Source organism: Lepidochelys kempii, chromosome 1 (assembly GCF_965140265.1).
Source record: "Lepidochelys kempii isolate rLepKem1 chromosome 1, rLepKem1.hap2, whole genome shotgun sequence".
NCBI lineage: Eukaryota > Metazoa > Chordata > Testudines > Cheloniidae > Lepidochelys > Lepidochelys kempii.
In genome coordinates this window covers 277,803,255-277,830,874 of record NC_133256.1, presented here as the reverse complement: position 1 = coordinate 277,830,874, position 27,620 = coordinate 277,803,255, and the positions used below count along the sequence as shown (strand labels likewise).

The window sequence follows — 27,620 nt, the reverse complement described above, 5'->3', positions numbered from 1 at the left end:
CCCAGCCACTCCACTCCAGAGGATGGCCCAAGCAACGGAAGGCTGTCATTCAAACAGCTTTGATTTGTAGTGTGGCTACAATAAGCAATGTGGCCTTGTCCTTTCCTCCTCCCCCATCCCATTCAGGCTAGCTTGTCAGTGATCTCAATTTTTTAAAAAATAAATAATGAATAGATTCAAAACAATAGGGACTTTATTTCCTTTGCCAGCTGTGGTCAAAGGGGGGAGGGGAACTGGCTTACAGGGAAGTACATTCAACAAAGGGGGCAGTTTTGCATCAAGGACAAACACACTCAACTGTCACACTGTAGCTTGATCATGAAACTGTTTTTCAAAGCCTCTCTGATACGCAGCAGGCCTAGCTGTGCTTTTCTAATCGCCCTGACGTCTGGCTGTTCAAAATTGGCTGCCAGGCGATTTGCCTCAACCTCCCAACCCGCCATAAACATCTCCCCCTTACTCTCTCAGATATTATGGAGCACACAGCAACCAGCAATAACAATGGGAATATTGGCTGCGCTGAGGTCTAACCTACTCAGCAAACAGCACCAGTGAGCTTTTAAACATCCAAAGGCACATTCTACCACCTTTCTGCACTTGCTCAGCCTATAGTTGAACTGCTCCTTACTACTATCCAGGCTGCCTGTGTACGGCTTTGCCATGGGTAGGCTGCGTCCCCAAGGATAATGATTGGCATTTCAACATCCCCAACGGTAATTTTCTGGTCTGGGAAGAAAGTCCCTTCTTGCAGCTTTTCCAACAGCCCGGAGTTCCGAAAGATGAGAGTCATCCCGACCATCCCACGTTGATGTCGGTGAAACGTCCCTTGTGGTCCACCAGTGCTTGCAGCACCATTGAGAAGTACCCCTTGTGGTTTCTGTACTGTTTGGCAAGGTTGTCCGGTGCGAAGATAGGGATATGTGTTCCATCTATCGCCTCACCACAGTTAGGGAACCCCATTGCAGCAAAGCCATCCACTATGATCTGCACATTTCCCAGAGTCGCTATCCTTGTTAGCAGAAGGTTATTGATTGCCTTGGCTACTTGGATCAGAGCAGCTCCCCACAGTAAGTTTGCCCACTCTGAACTGATTCCCAAGTGACCGGTAGCAGTCAGGCATTGCAAGCTTCCACAGGGCTATCCCCACTTGCTTCTCAACTGTCAGGGCAGGTTTCACCTTGGTATTCCTCTGCTTCAGGGCCGGGGAAAGCAACTCACAAAGTTCCATGAAAGCGGCCTTATGCATGAAAAAGTTTCACAGCCATTGGGAATCATCCCATACCTACAACACTATGCGGTCCCACCGGTCTGTGCTTGTTTTTCAGGCCCAGAAACGGTATTCCACTGTATCAACCTGCCCCAATGCCACCATGATATCCCAATTGCCACATCCCATGCTTTCAGGATTGTCTGTGTCCATGTCCTCCTCACAATCGTCTTCATGCTGGCAGCTCCTAGCCAGGCTTTGCACATACTGCAGGATAATACACGAGGTGTTTACAATGCTCACAACAGCAGTGCACAGCTGAGCAGCTCCATGCTTGCCATTCTATGGTGTCGGCATGGATGACCCAGGAAAAAAGGCGCAAAATGATTGTTTGCTGTTGCTTTCAAGGAGGGAGAGAGGAGAGAATGACGACATGTACCCAAAACCACTCGCGATAATATTTTTGCCCCATCAGCACTGGGAGCTTAACCCAGAATTCCAATGGGCAGCGAGGACTGTGGGATAGCTACCCACTGTGCACCACTCTGTGAGTCGATGCTAGCCAGGGTGTTGAGGATGTACTCCGCTGACCTACTGCGCTTAGTGGGGACATACACAATCGACTGTATGAAATCGCTGTCCAAAGATCAACTTTTATAAAATCCTAATTTCAGAGCGTAGACATGCCCTGAGAGGTACTAATGAGTGGATGAATCAAAGCCCTTGTTGAGACTGACAGCTGTGAAGTCACCCTTCAATTAACATAACTAAGGATAATGTTGCTCCTTTTTGACCCAAGTGACTAGCCAAAGATTGGGGCCCAGCTGAAGAAACTGATGGAGTCTGGTATTTTCTTTGATACAATCTTGTTTATTTACAAGTAATATACTTAGTCCCCCTTGTCTAAATGGAGGATGAACAAGAACAAAACGAGCAGTTTCTTAGTTTACAGCCCCAAATCTCTTTAGCCAACAACTTAAAAGCTTCTCTCTAGCTTTTCCCCAGGGTCACACTGTGATCATAGGCTACTGCTTGGCCTTCTTGCTTTTTGCCTCTGCTTCTCTCTTTGTTCTTGTTTTTTTTCAGTCTTTTGTCTCTCTCCTGTCCAAAACAATAATAAGCCAAAGCTCCTGGGCAAGTTCACACACTCTGTTTGTCTTAGCTGGGATCTTATGCTTACAGATATATTAACTTAGTGGTAAATTTTCACTTACCAATCTCAATGGCATTTTAACTCACCCCATAATAAGATTTCAAGGAGCTTGAAACAAGTTAATCACAGGCCCTCCTAAAACAAAAGGAGTTTGGATGGAGGAGGTGGAGGTTGATAAAATTTGTGAGTCATGGGCATAGATGCCATCTTTCTTAGTTGCCAGAGGGTGCTCGACCCCTGCTCTGCCCCAAGCTCCACTCCACTCCTTCCCTCAAGCCCCCACCTTAGTACCGTCTCCGCCTCTTCTGGCTCCCTCCCCCCAATGCCTCCTGCATGCCACTGAACAGCTGATCACTGGCGGGCGGAAGGTGTTGGGAGGGAGGGGGAGGAGCTGATCAGTGAGGTCCATGGGGCAGGTGAGAGGCACTGGGGGGAGGGGGAGGATCTGACTGGGAGGTCTGCCGGTGGGTGCTGAGCACCCACAATTATTTTTCCATGGGTGCTCCAGGACTGGAGTACTCATGGAGTCAGCACCTATGCATGGCGTGTGGGGGGTCAGTTTTATTTTTGGAGAAATGTAATCAAAGTATTTGGAGAAAAATTAGACATGTGAATGCTTCTTGGGATGGGAGAGATATTAGGGGGCGGTGGAATGGGGGAATAGGATGAGAAGGGCATGGGGCTTTAGAAAGGGAAGGGAGGTTATGGGGAAGGGGTTAAATGGGGATGCATGGTAGGGGAGGGGAGAGAGACTGAGGGCTCAGGTGCGGGAGGCGTAGGGAGTGAGAGGTGGGACACTGGGTTTATGTCTCTACTCTGAATCTAGGGGTGTGATTCCCCTGCTCAGGTACTCATACTTACACTAGCTCTCATCAAGCTAATGTGAGTATAAATAGCAGTGTAGCCATGCAATAGCACTGGACAGAATCCTGTGAGTGAGAGGGCTGTAAAAGGAGGTGAAGAGCTTGTACATTTCAGCAACTGTGGGGTTGGCAGACTAAAGGTATATGTGTTAATGGGGTATGTTTGGGCATTGCTGAAAGCAGGCAGAGTTAAGGTCGCGCGGGCAGCATTAACTGTGTGTTTCCTGGTTTTTAGAATTTTGAGTTTTCCTCAACAATCTTCAAGGGGATGACATACCACCAAGCAACCTTAACTCTGAGTTCACATAGTTCTTTGCCATTGAATTATATCTATTCCAATAGTCTAACCTTCCAATCTTATAGAACTTTAAAATAAATCTTCGTTTGAGTCTGATAAATCATCTGCTCTGGCAACGTAGTCTTGATCTGGTCTGTTCACACATTGTCAGGAGCTGTCAAACTTAATCAAAATAAACATATGAAAGTTTGTCCATTGCATTTAATATCTATCTCTTCAGAGAGCAGGACAGGCAGATTTAAGACTGTATTGCTAAATTCAATTTAAAAGCCATTAACTGCTTTCTTTTAGCCTGAATGTGTATAATATCAAGGAAAAAATGAATAATGATGTCCCTGAAGCATAATACTGTGTTTTTCATAGTAAACATGGCATTATTTTTTTTTTAAAACACGGATTAAAATGAATAAATCTTTAAGTGCTTTGAAGATGAATAATTAGGGGATAGGGTGCAAAACTGTCACTGAATTATGTACAAGACCATTGTAGTCTGAGTGGGGAGAACAATCTTAAACAGCACAGATATAAAGCCTGTCGTTCTCATCCATGTTGGTATGGTAGCAACGTGCAGTAAACTGGTGTAGACTGAAAGCATTGTCAAGAATTGCCCACAGGAAGGGCAACTGCTATAGCACTAGCAATGATTATGTAACACAAAGAGCAATTTTTTGTGTGAACATGAGGTAACAAGTGTTTCAGGCATCTCATCTGTCTGTAGCAATACTTAAATTCTCTGGGGCAGACAGGCCCTCAGAGAGACTTCTCCAAAAGTGAACTTGCAGAACTCAACTGTGCTGCCCACATATCACATGGTTGTGTTCAAGACAACCTGTGATTTATTATTAATTATTATTGTAGCACTGAGGAGCGCCAGTCATAGACCAAGATCCTATTATGCTATGTGCTATACAAACACAGAAGACGGTTCCTGTTCATGCTTATCTGAGACTGTGCGTGTACAAATATATTATTCTTTGTTATGATTATTTATTATTTGTATTACCATAGCACCTTAGAGCCCTAGTCATGGAACAGGACCCCACTATGTCAGGTGCTGTACAAACACAGAACAAAAAGACTGTTCCTGTCCCAAAGGGCTTGCAATCTAAGTATAAGACAAGAGACAACAGACGAATACAGAAAGATGAGAGAGTACAAGGGAATGAGACAACACTGGTCAGCTTGTTAGGCAGTGGTCTGAGCACACGAGCAGCCTAACTGTTGTCAATTTTTTTGTGGCCTTCACAGCAAAGGATATTTGAAGGAGGGTTTGAATGAGGATAGTAAGTTAGTTTTGTGGGTGTTTATGGGGAGCTTTTCCCAAGCATGAGGGGCAGCTTGGGAGAAAGCACAAAAGTGCTTTGTTTGAAAATTTAATTCGGGGGCGATGGAGGCTGGTGTCATGGGCTGATCAGGGATGGGAGTTGACCTTTTGATGAGAATGTAGAGACAACAGGTAAAGTGGGGATACGTTGTGAAGGGTCTTGAAAGTGAAGACAAATAGATTCATATGATAGAGAAGAGGGAGCCATGAGGGGATTCAAAGGAGAGGGTGACATGATCAAAGTGACATGCTAGGAAAATGATCTTTGCAGCAGCATTCTGAATGGATGCCAGTGATGCAAGAAAGCATTTGTCAAAGCCAGAAAAAAGGATGTTGCAGAAATTGAGAAGTGAGATGAAGAGAGCATGGATGAGCGTTTAAGCTGTCTGTACACATACCTATGTACTAACAGTGCTATGCCCAGCCAACTCAAAAGCTTTCCTTGGTGCCTGAGAACCAAATTTGTTTACTGGCCCAATCCTGTTCTCATTGAAATCAATAACAAAATTCCTGTTGTCTTAAAAGGGAGCAAGATCAGGCCCCAACTGAGTATACTGGCTGTGTGCAAGCACTCTCCGTGAACACTGGGAGGAAATGGAATTCTTCCTCTGATGCACCACGAGCAAATCCATAAATGCTATACCAATCTCAGGACTGCAGTCATATTCACAACCCCTTTGCTCCTCTTCCTTGAAGCATATTGGCCAGAGGATCTGTACAGACAATCCTTCCATCCCTGCCTATTTCTTCAGCCCCCCTCTCCATAGCTGAGAAAGAGTATCAGCAACATGGTGCAGGTGGCACAGCGTTCCAAGGGGCAGCCTCTTGGTGTCTCAGAAATGCCATTCTGATTCCTTTGCTTTGGTGGCATTCTCCAGTCCTTTCACAGGCTACAGGGCGGGACCTTAAATGTGTGTAGTTCTTTTAGAATGTCTACCGAACAATCTTTACTTGCATTGTAAGCTTCTTTGTTATATATGGGGCCTAGCATATTGGGGCCTCTTGGCATTACTCATGATAATGTGGTTTTGTTTGTCTCAGAAATAGAAGCCACCATTCTTGATGTCTGAAGAGTGGTAGTTGTTTTTGGGGGAGGAGGATGGGATAAAGTGAGAGGGGGTTGGGCCAAAATGAGACCATTTATTGGTCAAATCCTGCTCACCTTATTCGGTCCTGACTGAGAATTTGAGTTAATGTTTTTCCTCTTGTAGTGGGTAAATAGACTATTTCCTTTGATCAGTTTAGTCATTTACCGGTTATGTAACTTGTTGAATGACTAAACTTGGAACATATCAATAATAATCACCTAGCGTAACCCCCAAGTTAACAGTGAATGTTACAATATTTGTGGCTATTCTGATTTGTTGACACACAGATATACTTACTTTGAGTTGTAATTTTTTTCTTCTTGTTCTATTTCCTTTATGCCACTGTTTCTGGTGAGGATCATGGTGACAGTATGGACAGTAGAGTGGAACAGACCTCCTTTTCCTCTGCAACAGGTTCCAGCTCCTCCTGAGGGATTCCCAAGCCTTCCCAGGCCAGGTGGGAGATATAATTTATCCAGAGTGTCCCGGGTCGGCCTCGGGGTCTCCTCCCAGTGGGACATGCCTGGTAGAGTTTCAAAGGAAGCCTCCCAGAGGGCATTCTTATCAGGTGCCCAAACCACCTCGGCTGGCTCCTCTTGATCCAGAGGAGTAGCAGTTCTCCTTCAAGGCTCCCCTGAATAGCCGAGCCCCTCCCACTATTTTGGAGAGTACACCCAGCCACGCTGTGGAGAAACCTCATTTCTGCCGCTTGTACCCACAGTTTTGTCCTTTTGGTCATTTCCCAAAATTCATGACCATAGGTGAGGAACCTGCTTCACCACCACAGATTGATACAGCACCCACATCACTGTTACCGCCACACCAATCCACTGGTCAATCTCCTGCTCCCACTTGCCATCACTTGTGAACAAGACCCCTAGATACTTGAACTCTTTCACTAAGGGCAGCTGCTCCCCCTTCACCTAGAGAGAACAATCCACTTTCCTCTGAGAGAGGACCATGACCTCCAATTTGGAGGTGCTGATTCTCATCCCAGCCGCTTCACAGTCACAGAAAATTACATTTTGCTGCTGTCTCTTATATAATGTCTTTTTATAATGTGACTCTATGAACAATCTCCCCTCCTCCTTTTTTTTCTTTTTTTTAACATTATAGATAGAGCCATTAGAACAGTAAAATAATTGATTCCATAAAGGATATATACCTCTGCAAAATTCAGGAGTCTAGCATATTCTTTTAGCAGGTTCACATTTTATAGTACTCTAAAAAGGACCCTCTGAAACTTAGAAAAGTCCTCTGGCATGGCCAGAGATGTAAAAAGAAATTCAAAACACTGTGAAGTAGCTGAGCTTAAGACATTTCTTCCATTCTCAGAGGCCTTGCTGATACTAGTGGTAGTCCTCATTTTAGGCACGGGAATATCTCTCAAACCAGTAGAATCTTTCAAAACAAGGGGTGGGGGAGATGTTTTTAGTTTGTAATTACTGCAGCTGCTCAGTAATGGAGTACACCAAACCCATAATGTGCCAGTAGCATACCACGGCTCAAAGGCAAGTACTGTTGGTGCTTCAGAAGCAAGGTCTTCAGGGTGCTGGCCTTGGTAGGTGCCAGTAACCAGTCAGACATGTGGCTACAAGAAAAGGTATTTTACTAGGGCTGGTAGGAAAGGGAAAGGTTGCACATATCTTAGGTTCAGAGGCTTAAACTTTTACAGTTCAAAGTGAGCCATAGCTGTAAATGTTTGGGTCCCTGGAGCAGTCCAGTTGAGAATTAGGGATCTTCAGGGATAGTTCCTGGGGTACCCTCTCCAATGTAGCTCTATTCCAAGCAAATAGGAATGTATAAGTTTCCAAACCAGGCTCAGTGTCCCTGTTTGGGGCTTCTTTGCACTGCCTCCCTGCCCGCCTGCTGTTGCTTCTTTGTAAGTGCCATATAGGCCTGCACCCAGCTGTGATGTCCAGCAGTCACAGCCTTTTCCACGCAGGGCTCTGTATATGGTTTCTGGGAATCTTTTTAGGCTCTAGCTTCACTGTAGCTCCTGGCTAGCCGTGCAGCTCTGGCTTTACTGAACAGAGCATGGCAGTGTCCACTTTCTGGTTCAAGACTTTCCCCACTGCACATCCCCTTCCTTCTAGCCAGATAAGGGGAAAGGACTGATTCAAATTGGAATTAATGCATTCACCTTTAGCCTGGCTGCCCACAACTCTCCCATCAGGGGCCCAGGTCAAACCTGAGTGATGCAGTGAGCCCATACCCAAGGTGCCAAGTCACTAAGCCCAGAGTGGGGGGCCGAGCCCAGCCTGCCATAAGTGACGGGAACTACTGCTGTGGGATGAGTACAGGGTCACTCTGCAACTCCCCCCTTTGTGGGGGCAGCACCCACCTCCCAATCCCAGTGACAGCACACAACCTTGCCCCTCCAGGGACAGGACCTGCCCTGCGTTAGCTGCTAAAAATGTTGGGAAGTATGGTATAAGTGCAACCAAACACCCAGTACTTATACAAATCATGTAAGTGTTAAAAATAACCCTACAATAAGGTGACCCTCTCCTCTTCCTTTTTTCAGTTTGCTCCCTGTGCACCCACTTAATTCATTCTTCTTAATCCTCATAATAAGCCTATACAGTTGAACAGTAGGTTTTGATTATTCTTTTTGGGGGGGGGGAGGGAGGGAGAGGGAATATTTGTGATTTATTGAAAGTAATGGTGGGGTGGGCGGCGGGGAGAGGTACATTGGTGCAGATGTAGATTGGTGTATTCCTCTGCCTTGTGTTCTCACAAAGTTGGCAGGTCTGGCTAACCCCAGGCTTTGGAAGCCCAGGCTGTTGGTTGTGGTGGGATGTAGCCTCCCCTGCGGGCCTTAGGTGTTGGAGGTAAAAGGGGTTGCACGCATTGGGTGCATGCTCCCTGCTTTGAGGGACGCGTTGGCTGCTCGGATCTATGTCAAATGCCCTCAGGTGCTATGGATAAGGGCGTCTTAAGAGGAGCTGTGCCAACAGTTAGCGCCCCGGCTGCGCGGATACAAACGTGTAGCTGCGTAGGGCTCTATTACCACTGCCGTATAAGCAGGAAAGTCTGTTTTGCCTGGCCCACACCCCGAGCGGCGCGGCGCGGCGCAGGGACCGTGGCCGAAATCGGGGCGGTCAAGCTTGTGCAACCGAACTCCCCTGGCCCCCAGCCATCAACAAGGGCGGCCAAGCGGCAGGCGCAAAGCCCGGGCTGGACTCGGCACTTTAGCGCCTGCAGACCTGTGGCCCGGGAAGCGCTCCGCAGCGGAGAGCGGCGCCTGCAGCAGGCAGGGGATCCAGCTCGGCTTTTTCGAGCGGCTTCCACGTGGCCCTTCAGTCGGGCTAGAGGGAGCCGCTCCCCAGCCGCACGGGACGGGACCGGTCAGCTGAGCGGCACCACCATGGACCTCCAGCGCAGGGCGATACGGCTCCTCGCCTGCAGCCGGGTCTGGGGCAATGGCTGGCTGAGCGGGGCAGCCCCGCGCGGCGCAGCGAGCGCTCCCGCCGCCCGGCGCTGCTTCTGCGCCGGCCAGGCCGCCCCCGAGGGCGCGTACGAGCAAGCGTTCAGGGCTGCCGTGGCGGAGCCCGAGAAGTTGTGGGGAGAAGCCGCCGGGCGCATCCAGTGGCACAAGCCCTGGGTGAAAATCGTGGACAGGAGCAACCCGCTGGTCGCCTCCTGGTGAGCGACACCCCGCCTCCGGGGGCGCCCTCGGAGCAGTGGGTGACAGGGCGGCGGTCGAGCAGAGAAGGGCTAGAGACAGCGGGAGGAAGCCCAGTGTCCCTCCCAGCCTGCAGCGGGGGGCTGGAGGGACGCAAGAGAGGGTCGGGTGTGTGGAGAGGAGGAGGAGCAGGGAATGTCCCAAACCTTTCATGGGGATTGAGTGTGGGAGAAGCAGTGTCTCTAGCCTATAGTAAGGAACAGGGGTTGACTTGTGTGTGGTGGTGGGGAGGAGAAGAGAATGCCTCTAATGCATAATGCGGGTCAGGTGTGTTGGAGGGAGAACATGCCCTCAGCCTTTAATGGGGTCACTGGTGCACATCTGTGTTCTTCTTTCCTGCATCCTCACCAGGAGCATGCCTGGTATACCTGCCATAACAAATGTCTCTGTTTTGACTAGACGATATGGACCCTTTTAAGTGGGAAAATGGGCACGTTTCACCAATGTTAAAATATGGATAAGGAAGCCGAATCGATGTGTGTTCTGTTGGCTGTTTCTGTAGCATCACAGCAAAAGTAGATCACAGTGTAAAGAATAAATGTTTGCTATACAGTTTATGGCAGAGGATGTATATAACATGAGATTACAGGTAAAACATTGCACCGTTCACTGAGAGAGTGCATGCTACTTACACTAAACTAAAATCCAATTACTGCAAGAGATTTTTAGATACATTAAAATCTTGTTACATTTATTTATTATTATTATATGTTCTAAAAGAGAATACATTAGTCTGCTAAATTGATATGCAGTTTGTGAAAAGTTTGTACTCTGGAAAGAAGACCTATTTTATTATGCAAAAAGAAAAGGAGTACTTGTGGCACCTTAGAGACTAACCAATTTAAGGTGCCACAAGTACTCCTTTTCTTTTTGCGAATACAGACTAACACGGCTGTTCCTCTGAAACCTATTTTATTATGGTGACTTTTGACCAAAAGTTTTATATTTTGGCAATAGATTAATGCAGCAACATAATTGATATCAATCAGTTAAAGTAAATTGCAAGATAATTTGTTATATTCAATGCCTTTCCAAAGATGGCTTCACTATTGAACATCCTTTTTTTTTGGTACTGTGGGGGCAGGATATTAGAACAAGCATTTCCATTGCTTTCCCCTAGAAAAACTGAGTACAATATACATCAAAAAACCACTGGAGCAGTGTCCCAGCTGTGTGTTTAGTAAGTCTATGCCCAATGTCTTTTTTTGCTTTCATAAGGGAACTTCAATTAAACTCACTGTTTAGATACTTTAGTTTAAAAATTATGATCAAGCATGTGATCTGTCAGAGTTCTAAATCATTTCCACTAATTTAGCTGTAATACAATAATTTGTCGTGACAATATAAGCATTATTTGTTCTGCATCTCTCCACTGTAATAAAATAACTAAGGAGGATGTTAAACAATCTACTAGGGATAAATGTTTTTAAATAAGCAGGCCTGGATAACTTACACCTAAGAGTCCTAAAACAGATAGCTAAGGAGATCTGTCATACACTGATATTAATTTTTAATAAATCTTGGAATACAGGGGAAGTTTCAGAAGACTGAAAGAATACTAATGTCATGCCAGTATTAAAAAAGAGCAAGTAGAACAGGGGTGGGCAAACTTTTTGGCTCGAGGGCCACATTGGGGTGCGAAACTGTAGGGAGGACTGGGTAGGGAAGGCTGTGCCCCCCAACAGCCCGGACCCCGCCCCCTATCTGACCCATCCCACTGACTGCCCCCCTCAGAATATCTCACCCCCATCCACCACCCCCCTGTTCCCTGACTGCCCTAACCCCATCAACCTGCCCCCCCCGAACCTCTGCCCTATCCAACTGTCCCCTGATTGTCCCCCGGGACCCCTTGCCCCATATCCAGCCCTCCGGCTCCAGCCCCCTTACCATGCCGCTCAGAGCAGCATGTCTGGAGCCGTGCCGCCCAGCCGGAGCCAGATGCGCTGCCCTGCATGAGCGCGCAGCCGCGCCTCCCAGAGCGCTGTCTATGCAGCGGCGTGGCTGCAGGGGAGGGGGAGAACAGCAGGGAAGGGGCTAGCCTCCCGGGCCAGGAGCTCAGGGGCCGGGCAGGACTGTCCCGTGGGCCAGATGTGGCCCGCAGGCCATAGTTTGCCCACCTCTGAAGTAGAATGTCCTGACTAATTATAGGCCATTTAGCCTGACATCACCCATGGGCAAAATAATGGAAGCTGGTACTGGATTCAGTCAATAAAGAACTAAAGGATAGGAATATAATTAATGTCAGCATGGTTCTATGGAAAATAGGTTTTGTCAAACAAACCTGATTTAATTCTTTGGGATAAGTTTGGCTGAGAAAGGTAACTGCCTTGGACTTTTGTAAGGCATTTTGACTTGCTACCACAAGTCCAACACAAGTTATTGGACTCAGCGTGTGGGTAACTCAGTGAAATTCTATGGCCAGTGTTATACAGGAGGTCAGACTAAATGATATAAAGTCCCTTCTGGCTTTATACCTTATTCTTCCCTGTACAAAGTGGATGTAAACTGCTACTAAATCAGAATGATAGTGTTTTGTACCACTTTGCATAGGAGTAAAGAACTACACAAAGGTGCAAGGCAGTGCAGGATCAGAATCGGACCCTCTTTCCGACTGGAGTTGTATTGATGTCAAGTATCTAGTGCTCCATTTTAGTTAATAAAACACATTAATGAAATCAAGTACAAGTCTATAGACCTCTCATGTCTAAACTCTCTAACAAAGGAGTTTCTTTACCTTCATATGCTCCACAACTGTTATTTTTTTAATCCAAGTTCATATGTTCATGCTTATCTGAAACAGAGAGTGAGTGTGCCTATATATTATTACTTGTTGATTATTTGTCTTACTGTAGCACCTAAGAGCCCCAGTTATGGCCCAGGACTCCATTGTGTTAGGTACTGTATAAACACAGAAGACTGTAAGCACTTTGGGGCAGGGACAATCTATGTTTAAGACAAGAGGCAGGAGATGTGGGTGGGTGGGTGGGAGGGAGTATAAGAAAACAATGAGACAATATTGTCTATGAATCATAGAATCATAGAATATCAGGGTTGGAAGGGACCCCAGAAGGTCATCTAGTCCAACCCCCTGCTCAAAGCAGGACCAATTCCCAGTTAAATCATCCCAGCCAGGGCTTTGTCAAGCCTGACCTTAAAAACCTCTAAGGAAGGAGATTCTACCACCTCCCTAGGTAACGCATTCCAGTGTTTCACCACCCTCTTAGTGAAAAAGTTTTTCCTAATATCCAATCTAAACCTCCCCCACTGCAACTTGAGACCATTACTCCTCGTTCTGTCATCTGCTACCATTGAGAACAGCTATTGTGATAAGCTATTGTCTGATCCCACCAGCTGCTTGACCATTGTCATGGTTTTGTAGGCATCGCGGCAAAGGAGAGTTTTAAGGTGGGATTTGAAGGGGGATCATGAGGTAGCTTTGAAAATGTTTATGGGACACTCTTCCATGAGGGGTAGCATGGGAGAAAGCACAGAAGTGCTTGTTTGAAAATTTAACAAGTAAGCAATGGAGGCTGGTGCCATTGGTAGATCAAAAGCAGGAGTCAACATTTCAGTAGTGATGATAGGGAGATGATAGGCAGTGAAAGGCCTTTGAAACTGAAGACAAGTAGCTTGTATTTGATCTGATAAAGAAGTGGGGGGGGGAGGGGGACAATGGAGGGCTACAAAGAGGAATAATGTGATCAAAGCAATGGATCTGTGCAGCAGCATTCTGAATGGATAAGAGTGTGGCAAGATTGTATTTGTCTTATAAGGTAAACAAAAGATGTTGCAATAATCGACATGCGAAATGGCAGGAGTTTTAGCTTTGTGGATGGATATTATGCAGAGAGAATTTGGCAAAATTTAGACAGACATAGCCTGTGTCAGGGTTCCTTCCCCACTCTGAACTCTAGGGTACAGATGTGGGGACCCACATGAAAGACCCCCTAACCTTATTCTTACCAGCTTAGGTTAAAACTTCCCCAAGGTACAAACTTTGCCTTGTCATTGAACAGTATGCTGCCCCCACCAAGCGTTTTAAACAAAGAACAGGGAAAGAGACCACGTGGAGACGTCTTCCCCCCCCCAAATATCCCCCCAAGCCCTACACACCTCCTTTTCTGGGGAGGCTTGAGAATAATATCCTAATATCCTAACCAATTGGTTACAAAATCATCAAAGACCCAAACCCCTGGATCTTGGAACCATGGAAAAATCAGTCAGGTTCTTAAAAGAAGGATGTTATTAAAAGAGAGAGAGGTAAAAATCATCTCTGTAAAATCAGGATGGAAAATACAGGGTGTTCAGATTCAAAACACAGAGGATCCCCCTCTGGGCAAAACCTTAAAGTTACAGAAAACAGGAATAAACCTCCCTCTTAACACAGGGAAAATTCACATAAAACAAAAGATAAACTAATCTGCCTTGCCTGGATTATCTATATTGGTTGCAATATTGGAGACTTGGATTAGGATGAGTTGGAGAAGATGGATTTCTGATTGGCCTCTCTCAGTCCCAAGAGAGAACAATCACATAAACAAAGAGCACAAAACAAAAGCCTTCCTTCCCCCAAGATTTGAAAGTATCCTGTCCCCTTATTGGTTCTTTGGGTCATGTGCCAGCCAGGTTAGCTGAGCTTCTTAACCCTTTTCAGGTAACAGATAATTGCCTCTGGCCAGGAGGGATTTTATAGTACGGTATACAGAAAGGTGGGTACCCTTCCCTTTATATTTATGACAGCCTGGATGCAAGGATCTAGAGAAAGGGCTGAGTCAAAGGTGATGCTCAGGTTATGGGTCAGAGTGTCAGATCTGGTAAGATGGTGGTGTTGTCCACCATGATCAAGAGCAGAGGTAGAAGGGAACTGTTAGGGGGCTTATTCCTTCACCCACTTACTTCCCTGGTCCTTCTCGCATGAACAGAGAGCAACAATACCCAAAGTCCAAAGGTGCAAACAATTCGATGTTTATTGGGGTGAACTTCCAGCAAGCATGATTCCAGTTTCCTTCCTTAGTATCCTCCTTCCCAGCTCTGACACCACAGAGCCTTACACCTGTGTCCCTGTTCCCATTCCTACCCTTAGCCAAACATGATTCCGATTTTCTTACCCCCATTCCCTGTTCTCATCTCTCTCCCTCCCTCCCACCCACCTACACCCACTCACTTCCTCATTGACTACAGATTATATAGTAAAACTTGAGTTCTGCTTAGTTATACCTTAACCAATCATTTTCCTGAAATTTAACTAACCAATCCTAACATATTGTAACATGATTATGTAACCAATTATATCCCACCACCTTAATTAGTTTACACCCAGCAAAATTAATTATACAGCAGACAGGAACAATTACAGAACCAGACAGAGATTATACAGACAAACAATAGCAAAGTGGGAACTATAATGACAAAACAATACAGAAGTGAGGATTTCACATCCCAGTATTGATAAGTGAGTTCTTGCCAGACAGGATGCTATCAAACTAAGTTTCCTTTTACATTTTCTAGGCACTTCCATTTCTCTGGAGGTGATAGGAATACAATCCTGTCCTGATAGTGCCTAACAGCCCAATAGCACCTTATTTCAATGTGACTAGTTTGGAATGTGAGGATGTGACCATTCGCTTCCCAGCTTATGGCTGCCTCTGCTGCTTAGCCAAAGGCCTTAGCCTAAGAACAGGGCCTCAGACTGTCACAGTAAGAGAAGGCCCTTACACCAGCAGATAGTGATTTTGATTCTTTCTTTTATACCTCTATAATTAGCCAAGTGATAAGAATACACCTAAATTCTTAGAGTATAGGCCTTTACAGACAGGCCTGAATATCTATATCCTAACAGGAACTCTTTGGGGGAGTGACTAATACAGATAGGACCACACTTCTCGAAGAACCTCCAGTTATATGTAAGTAACCTCCTCTTCCTAAAAGATACTAGAATTGCAGAATATTTCTGAGATAGGCTACTGGTAAACAATTTTTTTTTTTTAAACTTACTTGCAGCAACCATTAACTTTCTTGCTGATGCAGTGAAAGGCAGTCATTAGTGCTGTATCCTGGGGGACAGCAGTTTTAGGAAGAAATCACTTGAGACACAGAGAGCTGAGAGCCATGAAAGCAGCCATTTATTTTCACACACTGAACTAACCAAACCAGCCAAAATTGGCTGGGCTATCCCCTAATAATGTAACTGAGTTGCCATAGCAACAACAAGATACACAACATATTCCCCCCCCCCTTAATAAGAACATTCCCTAAATAAAACAAACACTAAACTAGAGAAGGAGGGTAGACTGCCTCCATTCCTGGCTAAACCCTGGGGATTATTTTGCCCCATAACCGTGGGTTCGCCCTCGCTAAAGATCCAGCCATTGAGGAGGTCTTCTGTCTCTAGGTGGATTATGGCGAACTTTGGGTGGTGTTGCACCTGAAAGTACCTTGGGCGCAGGCCTAACAATGGGCTCAGGGTTCGTAGCGTGAACGGGTGAGGAGGTGGTATCAGCTTGTTCCGGGCAAGGGGTTATCTCAGCTGCTGGCAGACCGAAACAATTAAAGAGTTCCTGTAGTTTTTTGGATAGTACTCTCTGCAGTAGTGGACTGCATTATAGAGACTTCTGGCCATTTAGAATGGGCATCTACCACCACCAAGAACATGCTCCCTTCAAGGGGGCCAGCGAAGTCAACGTGAATACATTGCCATGTGTTTTCAGGCCACCCATGGGTGTAGGGGCACCCACTGGGGTGCATTTCTGACATGACATACAAGCTCTTGCCTTCTTTTCAATAGCACTGTCCAATCCAGGCCATGAAAAATAGCTTTGCGCAATTTCCTTCATGCGCACTATTCCACAGTGACCAGAATGTAGCTGTTCTAACATCTGTGATCTCAGTGGTGGTGGGATAATGACATCTCCCCGACAACAAACAATCAGATTGGATCGATAACTCCGTCCTCCTGGACATGTAGGTAACCAGGTCGGGTGAGACTGGAGAGGTTCGTCGAGATTTTTTGCATCACTAGGCCCATAACTTGGGACAATACTGGGTCAATGCGAGTTGCCTTCTTTATCTGAATAGCAGTGATGGGTGTATTCTCTGTGTTCAAATTAGAAGATTTCCTTTTGGGAAGTATCTTGATGTTTGACTGGCAAAGGCAACCTTGCGAGACCATCTGCATTGCCGTGCAGAATGGATTTATGATATCTGATTTCATATGTGTGCGCTGAAAGTAACAATGCCCAACGTTGCATACAATTAGCAGTTAATGGGGGAATACCTGTGTATGGTCCAAAAATTGACATCAGAGGTTGATGGTCTGTAAGAAGAGTAAACTTCCACCCAAACAGGTACTGATGAAACTTCCGAATTCCAAAAACGATTCCCAATGCCTCATGTTCGATTTGGGCATAGTTTCTGCTTTGCTTAGAGTGCCTGAAGCAAAAGCAATAGGTCTCCCTTCTCCCGAAGGCATAATGTGTGACACAACTGCTCCCACTCCATAAGGGGAGGCATCGCAGGTCAACTGTAGGGGTAAGGATGGATCAAAGTGCGTTAGAACTTCAGAATTTAGCAGTGCATCCTTAGTTTTGTTAAATGCAACATTACAGGCTTCAGAACACTTCCAGGTCTTGTTCTGCCCAAGAAGTTCGTGAAGTGGTTTTAGCAGTGTGGCTAACTGAGATGAACTTTCCATAATAGTTCAATAGTCCTAGAAATGAGCGCAGCTGGCTAACATTTTGAGGTGGGGGAGCCTCCACAATAGCCTTAACTTTTTCAGGGGCCTTATGAATACCCACAGCATCAATGATGTGTCCCAAATATTCAACAGAGGGCTGGAAGAATTCACACTTGTCTTTGCGGACTCGTAGGCCATACTCTTTCAGTCTTTCAGTAGGGTAGCCTCTAAATTCTTTAAGTTATTCTCTTCAATCCTTCCAGTGACCAGGATGTCGTCCAGATAGCACTGAATTCCTGGCAAGCCACACAAAATCTGGTCCATAGCCCTCTGGAACAGGGCCGGAGCAGATGTCCTTCCAAAGGATAGGCGACAGTATCGATAAAGCCCCTTATGAGTCACAATGGTTAACAACTCTTGGGACTTTTCATGGATGTGCATCTGTAAATACGCTTGACTCAGATCAATCTTACTGAACTTTTGTCCCCCAGCCCGGCCCACGAAGAGGTCATCGATGCGGGGAAGTGGGTATTGTTCTGCATACAACACCAGGTTGACAGTGACTTTAAAATCACCCCAAATCCGGAGGGAGCCATCTTTCTTTCCTACTGGAACGATAGGAGTGGCCTATGGGTAACTGGTATTAGGACTCCATTGGTGACCAGACACTCCAGGTCTGCTTCAACTTTTGGGCTGATGGCATATGGCACAGTTCGGGCTTTCAGATATTTTGGTTGACTGTCAGGTTTAATGTTCAATGTCAGTGAATCCCTTCATACTTCCCACATCCTCTCCAAAAACAGCAGCATGTTTCCTTAGTATAGCGGTCAGACTGGTTTCTTCTTTAGTCATTCAGTGCACTTCTGCGCAGTTCAGCTGAATCTTCCCAAGCCAAGACCTACCCATTAAGGCTGGGTAATTACCTCTCACCACGAACAGTGGCAATTTAGCAGCCTGTTCATTGAGCTCCACTTTAACATCAGTAGTGCCCAACATGGGCACAGCTTCTCCTGTGTACGTCTTCAGAACAGGTTTTGTTGTCTTAAGTGGAAGATGCTGTAGCTTTTCTTTATACACAGTCTCTGAGACCAGCGAGATGGCTGCATCGGTGTCCAGTTCCACGCGTATAGGTTTGCCATCCACCAACGGGGTTACCCAGTATTCATGTGAGCCCACGGCCAAAGACAAAACGTCCAGTGGCACTTCTTCTTGCGATGAGGTGTCACCTTGGTCATCCTGAGCCTGCTCTAGGGTATGCAGGTTCCCCATTTTAGTCGGCCAGACCACAGGTCTCTCTTTCTTTTGTTTACAGGCACACTCAATGTGTCTGTTTTTGCCACAGTGTCAACACACCAGGTCCTTACACCAGCATTCTGATGCCTGGTGACCCTGCTTACCACAACGGTAACATTCCTGACTCTGCACAGTTTTGTGGGTAGGTTCTTATGACACTTTATGCACCCTAGGGGATGCACTGATGTATTGGGCCTCCTTTGTAGCCGGTTCCATGGAGACTGCAATATCAACAGCTTTCTGTAACGTAAGCTGAGCCTCTGTCAATAGGTGCTTCCATATAGCTTCACTGTACAGGCCACACGCTAACCTGTCACGCAGGGCATCATTTAGTATCTCCTTAAATTCAGTGTTCTCGTAGCCTTTTTAAAATTGCCACAAATTGTACAACTGTTTCATCTTCTTTTTGGTCTCTTTTGTGGAACCTATATGTTTCAGCAATTACGAGTGGTTTCTGGGAAAAGTGGGATCCCAGGATTTCCACAATGTCACTGTAAGATTTGGTCTCAGGCTTAACAGGGTGTAGTAAGCTGCGTAGCAGGGAGTAGGTTTTAGCCCCCACAACACTTAAGAATATTGGCACCTTCTTCTCGTCTGTAATGTCATTTGCAATAACAAAAAGCTCAAAACGCTCAGTATACACATGCCATTGCACTATATTCTCCTCAAAAGATTCCAGTGGCCCTGTAAGTGTAGCCATGGTTTTAGTTTCAGGTTTTACAGTCAGTGCAAACAAACCAGTTCTCACCCCCTTCCAACAGCTAAAAGATTTTGGGTAGGTTTTTTTCTTTTTCTTTTACCTTGACTTCTACTTCCTTCTGTTGCTGGGGCACCACAGGGATCCCATCCTCGTCGCCACTTTGTTGCATCCTTGGGGGCAGCAGTTTTAGAAAGAAAATCACTTGAGACACAGAGAGCTGTGAGCCATGAAAGCAGCCATTTATTTTCACACATTGAACTAATCAAACCAGCCAAAACTGGCTGGGCTAGCCCCTAATAATGTAACTCAGTTGCCATAGCAACAACAAGGTGCTATTACCACAACAACCAAATACACAACAATTAGCCATTTAAAAAGCTTAATATACCATCATGCAAAGGATGAAAGAATCATCGTGAATGGTAACAAATCAGCATTCAGTGAGGTTTTCATTCTGGAAGTTTTGAATGAAATAGCCTCTGGAGCTTGATAAATGGGTCAGCTTCTCTAGAAGTCTGAAGATACTCTGATTTGATGTACTGAAAATTACTGAGAGCAAGCAAAGTCAGTCCTTATCTCTCTCAGATGCTGACAGCAGTCTCTGTCTGATAAAGTGAAAAGTCTAATGGGACTTGCTCTTTTCTCACAGAAGAGCTGCTTAGTGTAATGGACTTATGGATGGGAAACCATTACCTTCTCTTCAATATTTTATTTAGAAAATGGAATTTAGACTTGCACGAAATAAGATTTTTTTTCTTTTTTGTTTCATCAAGCGTAAAGGTTTTTTTGAAATGATCACAGTGAACCTACTTGAGAAGAAGGGCATCATTAGTTTAAAATTTAAAGAAGTTTTCATAACCTAGCAAAAACAGAAGACCAGATTGGGAAGTATTTCTTTCAGAAAGCTTTCACAGAAGCTGTCAAGGTTCCTTCCCCACTCTGAACTCTAGGGTACAGATGTGGGGACCTGCATGAAAGACCCCCTAAGCTTATTCTTACCAGCTTAGGTTAAAAACTCCCTCCAAGGTACAAACTTTGCCTTGTCCTTGAACCGTATGCTGCCACTACCAAGCGTGTTAAACAAAGAACAGGGAAAGAGCCCGCTTGGAGACATCTAAGCCCTACACCCCCTTTCCTGGGGAAGGCTTGATAAAAATCCTCCCCAATTTGCATAGGTGAACACAGACCCAAACCCTGGGATCTTAAGAACAATGAAAAAGCAATCAGGATCTTAAAAGAAGAATTTTAATTAAAGAAAAGGTAAAAGAATCGCCTCTGTAAAATCAATATGGTAAATACCTTACAGGGTAATCAGATTCAAAACATAGAGACACCCTCTAGGCAAAACCTTAAGTTACAAAAAGACACAAGAACAGGAATATACATTCCATTCAGCACAGCTTATTTACCAGCCATTTAAACAAAAGGAAATCGAACACATTTCTAGCTAGATTACTTACTAACTTAACAGAAGTTCTGAAGAGCATTCCTGACCTGGTCCCAGCAAAAGCATCACACAGACAGACAGACCCTTTGTTTTCCTCCTCACTTCCAACTTTGAAAGTAACTTGTCTCCTCATTGGTCACTTTGGTCCGGTGCCAGCGAGGTTATCCTAGCTTCTTAACGCTTTACAGGTGAAAGGGTTTTGCCTCTGGCCAGGAGGGATTTTATAGTTCTGTATACAGAAAGGTGATTACCCTTCCCCTTATATTTATGACAGAAGCCAAAAACATTAAATGAGTGAATAACACCTAAGTTTAATGATGCCAAAAAAACCTCTTACATAAAGCTTACAGACATTTCAGTGCAAGAGGAAATACAACAGTTCAGACATAGCATTTAATTTGAGTTATTAGTTTTTCATATGCTCTAAAAGAGTTAGTTGCCCCAAGAGAAACTGCTCTTTATTGGAGCTTCTTTTTATTATTTTTAAAATTTTATATATACAAGTGGTCAACTCCTGAGCTGGGTATTAAATCATGTTGAATAATACTATTGTTACATTAGTTGGTGAGAATTTTAGATCTTGATGCATGAATGATTCATAGGGTCATGAGTTTCTAAAATTAGTAATAATTGTACACCATGACTAAGGCTACCATTTAGTCACCGCTGCTCGGGCGGTCCTCAGGGCCAGCCATATGGGCCACTGCTCGAGTGGTCTCCAGGGCCAGCTGCTTGGGGCAGCTCCAGCAGCGGCTGGTGCAGCTGGCCCTGGCGTCAGCCACACTGGCCTCTGCAGAAGTCGTAGAGATCATGGAATCCGTGACTTGTGCGACTTCCATGACCAACACGGAACCCTAATCATGAAGTATGGCTTCTCTTAAACAACTTTTAAGAAACTCGGAAGAACACTTGATTTTTTCACTATTGTGGGAAAAGATAGGGAGAAAAAATATGGTGCAGTGGCAATTGCCAAAAAAGAATCTAGCAGTAACTACATGGGACATCAAAGGATATGTTGGAGGATGAGGAAGATGCTTGCTTGAAAACTTCAGAGCAATTGTTCCTAACTACACATGACCTGCTCTACTTAGCACTGCTGAGGCCTTAGCTGGAATACTGTGGGATATGGGGAGCCACACTTTAAGAAAGATGTGGACAAACTAGAGAGAGTCTAGAAGAGAGCAACAAAAATGATAAAAGGTTTAGAGAATCTGACCTATGTGGCAAGGTTTACAAAACAAAACCAAACCAGGCATTTTTAATCTTCAGGGAAAAAAGATTCTGGGGATATCTGATGAGAGTCTTTAAATATATTAAGGGCTGTTATAAAGAGGACAGTGATAAATTTGTTCTCCAGGTCTACTGAAGGTAGTACAAGAAGTAATCAGCTTAATTTGCATCAAGGGAGATATAGGTTAGATATTAGGAAGAAACTTTCTAACTATAAGGATAGTTAAGCACTGGAATAGGCTTCCAGGGGAGGGAATGACAGGGATTCCATAGGAGTGGTGCAGTTGCAGCGATACGGGTATGCCACTGTAAGGCCTGTAGTGTAGGCATAGCTTAAGTTTGTGCTGAACTCGTCAAGAATCAGAACAGATGTATATAATATATACATTTTTTGAAAAAGTAAATGTATTAAAGTAGATAAATTTGAATAGAAGCTGGCTAGTTCTAAAACAAAGGGTTTTAAAATTTTTAAATAAAAGGCTTTCCACAACTTTAATTTGAAATTTTTTTGTGAAATTTTAAAAAATGAACTAACATTATTTGTAAGTAAACATTTCTTCAGGGTTTAAAATCCATACACTGTAGCATTTTGCTGATGCAAAAGGAGCAGAAAGTGAAAGTATCTTGTTTGCTTTGCTCTCAGCTGTTTGGTATAACTTAAACTCTTATCAAAAGCAACAAGGAAAGTTGTCAACAGTCAGGTTAAACATCAGTTGAGAGCTGGGAAGTTGGAGCTCCAAGTCTGGATTCAGTCTCTTGTAATATAATCACATCAGAAAAAACAGCCTTTTAAAAAAGGGTACAAACATATTTTTGTTTATTTTAGCTTTAGCTTTAACTCTCATTTAATATTGTGTTTAAAAATGTACCCTTATTGTAAGATGATACATTAGAATTGGGTTAAGAACATCTGCAGTCCTAAAAACTAGATGGCTTGTCTTGCAGATGGAAAGGCAGACTCGTTTAGGACTAAGGAGGGGTTAGTTTATATGTGTGAAAGCTGTTGGTCTGATAAATCTGGAGACAGAAGTCCATTATTCACAGACTACCTGACATTACTCTGGTAACAACATTTATGCTAATTTGGAGGAACCCTTTACCCCTAGAAATGGTATTTCAGTCTCTATACCCACTCTGTCCTTTTTTCCTTATTGAATTTGCCAGGAATAGAATAGGGTGCCAATTCTGATGCTGCTTTTCTGTGGAATGCATAAGGAACAAAATTAAAATCAAACTTGTTTCAGGTAGGAAACTGAACAGCCCTTAGGTGGTAACTCCAGGTCATTACCAACCAGATTAGGTTTAATAGTTGTGAACCTGTGATGAAAGATGCTACATACATGCAAATATTTAAATCAGTCTCTTTATTGAGATGAAAAAAGGGACCCTAATCTTTATTTATTTATTTATTTATTTATTTACTTGTTGTCCCCCCCCCCCCCCCCGTCCCTTGCTCAAAATGGACCTAATTGTTGAGTTTGAGTTGTGTCCAGTGCAGTACCCAGCCAAGGGTGTTGTGGTAAAGGTATGCCACTTTAAGCCTCTCTCTTCCTATGGGGCAGTTTCACCCTGGTACTGTTTAGAGCATCCTCCTGGGATCACAGGGTTCATAAATGCTTTCTTTCTGCTCGGTTTAGCTGTTCGTCTTTCACTCTTGTATTGGGGTATATGCACAGATTGGGAGAGGGATATACAAGCCAAGTCCCACAAAGGGGACCATGGCTGGGGAGATGGCAGGCAGGGGAATAGGACTGAAATTCAAAGCTCCTCTTTTGAAGTACACTTTTTTTTATATTGTCTATTTTTCAACTTAAGTGTCCTTTTTGAATACACACTTTTGTATATTTTTGTATTTCAGCATTATACTAGATTTGAATAATCTCTATGTAAAATTACAACAAAAACAAATTCCAAGTCTGTGAAACTGTTTTTAATCAACAGTTCTCTGTAAATATCTGGCTATTGAAGAGATCATAACTCTCATTTTGCAGATTTCTGGTCTTTATGAAGTTAAAGTACAGTGAATAGGCTTATTTACCCATTTTTGAGCAAATCCTTTTTGACTTGGGGCTTGTCTACACTTACAGAGCTGCTGCTGTAGCGCTTGGTGAAGATGCTACCTACGCCAACAGGAGAGCTTCTCCCATCAGCGTAGATACTCCTGTTCCCTGAGCGGCGGAAGCTATTTCGATGGGAGAAGACCTCCCACCAACATATGCTGTCAACACTGGGGGTTAGGTCGGTATAACTATGTTGCTCGTGGTGTGGATTTTCCACACCCCTGAGAAACATAGTTATACCAACATAAGTTGGCAATAGAAGTAATCAGAACTTCAGAAGCAGGGGCCTTCTGATTTGAAGACAATGTTTCATCAGTTATCTGACTGAATGTTATCTCTTCTCCCCAGAAATTAGTCTAGTTACTTTGGAAAGACTGTTATCTAACATTGTACTTTTTCTCTTTCAGGTTTGTGGATGGAGAGCTGAATATTTGTTATAATGCTGTAGATCGTCATGTTGAGAGTGGACATGCAGACAAGATTGCTATTATCTATGATAGTCCTGTGACAAACACTAAACAGGCTATCACTTACAGAGAAGTTCTTGAACAGGTATAATTGATGATAGAATCCTGTTTTGTACAAACAGATAGGAAATAATGTCCCATTACGTGGCACGTGGATGTTACAGAAATGTGTGAATTAGAAATAACCTAGCCATATGATTATCTTGCCTTTCCAACTGCATTTTTTTCTTTTTGTTGTGTTATGTTCTGATTTATAAACCTCACTAATTGTACCTAATAGTGCATTGTTTCTCTCCTGCACTGGTTATTTAGGCAAAACAGCTGCTGTCCTTTTTTGTCAATATCTTAGATTTCCTTCTCCCCACCCACTTCCATAGTCCAGCTTGAAAAAGAAAAACGGTATTGGTAAATTTCTTTAAAGTAACTTACTGTCATCAACAAAACTACTCTTCTAGTAGGGCTAGCAATAAGCTTATGAAAAGAAAAGCATATATCTTGACCAATACACCAACAAAACATCATAATTAGATTTTAAATATTAAAAGGACAGAACTCCTAAAATATGTGCCTCATCCACCAAATTCTAGATCATCATGGAAGTGTGAAGGTTTTCTAATGTGTTTACCTAGTAAATCAGTGAACATTGTATCTGTCTGCTGCATACCAGCTACAGGGCCTGTCATCAATGGTGTGTGTGTGTGTGTGTGTGTGTGTGTGTGTATATGTATGTATGTATGTATGTGTATATATATATGTGTATATATATATGTGTATATATATATATATATATATATATATATATATAAAAATATAGCACTCATGACTCAGGTGTTTTTCATAAAACAACTGACACTGGCAGACCAGGTGCTAGCTCATGCCAAGGGCCCTAGGCCTCACTGAACACTGACAAATGCATAGCTGGAAACCAGTGTGGCTCACCTGTGTGTTGCTATTGTTAAAATGGGTATTAGATTTATAGAGTATTTTTTACTATTTGCATTTTATGAAATCCTTGTGAGTTGCTGCATGCATTAATCTCACTTATACTATCTGTATTGTATTATCAGGTAATATGTAAGTATTTGCTTTGTAACTATAAAAGTGGTTGCTAGGAAACTGGAAACCGCCACAGTCAGAGAAGCATTAACAAGTGTGAAATGCTAGTTTACTGCTGGAGGTGTCATCTCCTGCCCAAAACAGAAGGCCCACAGACACTGCACAAATCATTACGGAACATCAGACTTTGTTAATTGCTCCCCACGCACCCATGAAGAGGGAATGGACACAACCTCTTATTCCATCACAGTTTGAACACTGGGGAAAGGGAATAAAAATCCCTGATCTGAAGGATCTGTATCCATATGCTTCTTGAAATTTGGAGAGGATAATGTTTCTTAGCATAAGCAAGGGATCCCCAAGCTGCTTAGCTTGGGTTAGCCCTAAAGAACAAATAGAGCAGTTTCTATTACTGTTTGAAACCTAAGACTGATACACATAAATGAGTTAATGTTTATCTGCTTCAACCTTGTAAATAACTCTAGTTTATTATAGGATTGGCTACAAGTGTTGTCTTTAGTGTGAGGTCTAAGGTGAAATTGACATGGGGTAAGTGACTGCCCTTTCGGACTGGGAGTAACCTGAACTCTTCTTTTTTTCTTTTTTTTTGGTATAAGGGACCACCTATCACAAAAGCAAGCTTGCCATGGCAAGATAGACTGGAGCACCCAATGTTATGACTCCATGGTTAGGCTGCTATAGTGCTTGAGTTAACACTTGTTACTTGGTGAGCTCTAAGTATAGAACTCACAACCGATTTGGGGTTTGTTCCCTGCTTCTTGACTATCTGCCCTGAGGTTGGCAATCACAGTCGTGAGCCACTCCAGACAGCTCGACAACACCTTCACAATATTATCCGAATTTATAAGTTTACAGACATAACTCCAATTCATCATAGTAGGTATGAGTAATCTCTAGCTTGTACCGTGGCAGTAGGTTCTTTCTGTTTTTAAAAAGGTGTGTGTTTGTTTTTGAACCTGAGATGGATGGCCTGTGAGTGCTTGGAGTGCTGAAAGAATCCTGCCGTGTCTAACAAGTGGCCTATATTTTTGCCTAGCTGGGAACAAATTTGAATTCTCTCTTTATTAAAAATACAGCCCACTTACCAGATAGTGAGAAAAGGCTGTGTCTACCCTAGAAAAGAGGCTGGTTGAGGATCTGAAGGGAGGATATTTGGGAGGATTCATGTCCACTGTGGCCTGTATCTGTAGCATAGCATCCTGGCCTTGGCCAATCAGCCTCTGATAAAACCTCTATTGTAAGGGTTTTAAATGTTATGGTACATTTATTTAAGTGAGTAAAACACTTTGACAGTGTGGATGCTAGTGTCTAATAAATTCTATAGCAGATTTTTATACGGCAGTTGGTAATCAAACTGGATTTCTTGTACCAGTACTAGTTTTAGCCATTTTGTTTTGTTCAATTATCTTTACCTGTACTGAACTCTAAAGTAAACTTCATTGAGGTAGAATGAGACACCCACATTGTCTTTAATGATTGCAGTGTCCAAGATGCAATTCAGGTCACTGTTATAGTGAAATTGTTCCATGGGGGAAAAAAAGATATTTACAGCATAATTGTGTGTAGTGTTCTGAAATGTGTGAATATGTTTACAGATGTGTAATGTACTCACATTAAAATAGTCCAGTTTGAGTTTTGTTTTACTGGCTTTAGGAAAGGAAAAACCGTGTAGTTGCAAACATTGATACACATCACAGCACTTCTCTAACGCTGTAATGAGATCTACAGAAACCCTTCATTTTTATTGATTGACTTTCAAGAACTTTCAGTCAACAGAGGATTTAAAGGTTAACTATAGTGTTGTGACATAGCTATTCATGTACTTCAACATTTATTGATAAAGTATGTCTAGTTTGTGTTTAAATAGCTATCTTAACGATGTAATATCCCTGTGTAAATCCTGTCCAGTGCCCCCCTTTGCAGTAATTTACTTTGAAAAATCATTTGAAATGCAGCTCTTTACCTATTTGAACCTGAAATAGATGTTCAGTTTCCTAGGTTTGTGGCTGTGTATTCTGTCCAGGTCTAATTAGAGTTTTGGGCGAGAAAAAGA

At 43.7% G+C, this 27,620-nt stretch overlaps 1 protein-coding gene across 4 annotated transcripts in view; it reads left to right on the top strand.

Moving 5' to 3' along the window:
- The first annotated feature begins 9,220 nt into the window (after nucleotides 1-9,220).
- Nucleotides 9,221-27,620, top strand: part of ACSS3 (acyl-CoA synthetase short chain family member 3) — a 138,410-nt gene continuing 120,010 nt past the window's right edge. For all 4 annotated transcript variants that reach the window (XR_012156729.1, XM_073327638.1, XM_073327637.1 and 1 more), the window contains exons 1-2: nucleotides 9,221-9,581; nucleotides 24,431-24,575. Coding sequence is in view for 3 of the 4 variants with exons in the window: in XM_073327638.1 (XP_073183739.1) it covers nucleotides 9,304-9,581; nucleotides 24,431-24,575 (423 nt within the window). In the remaining variant the exon portion in view is untranslated. The remainder of the gene's footprint in view (nucleotides 9,582-24,430; nucleotides 24,576-27,620) is intronic.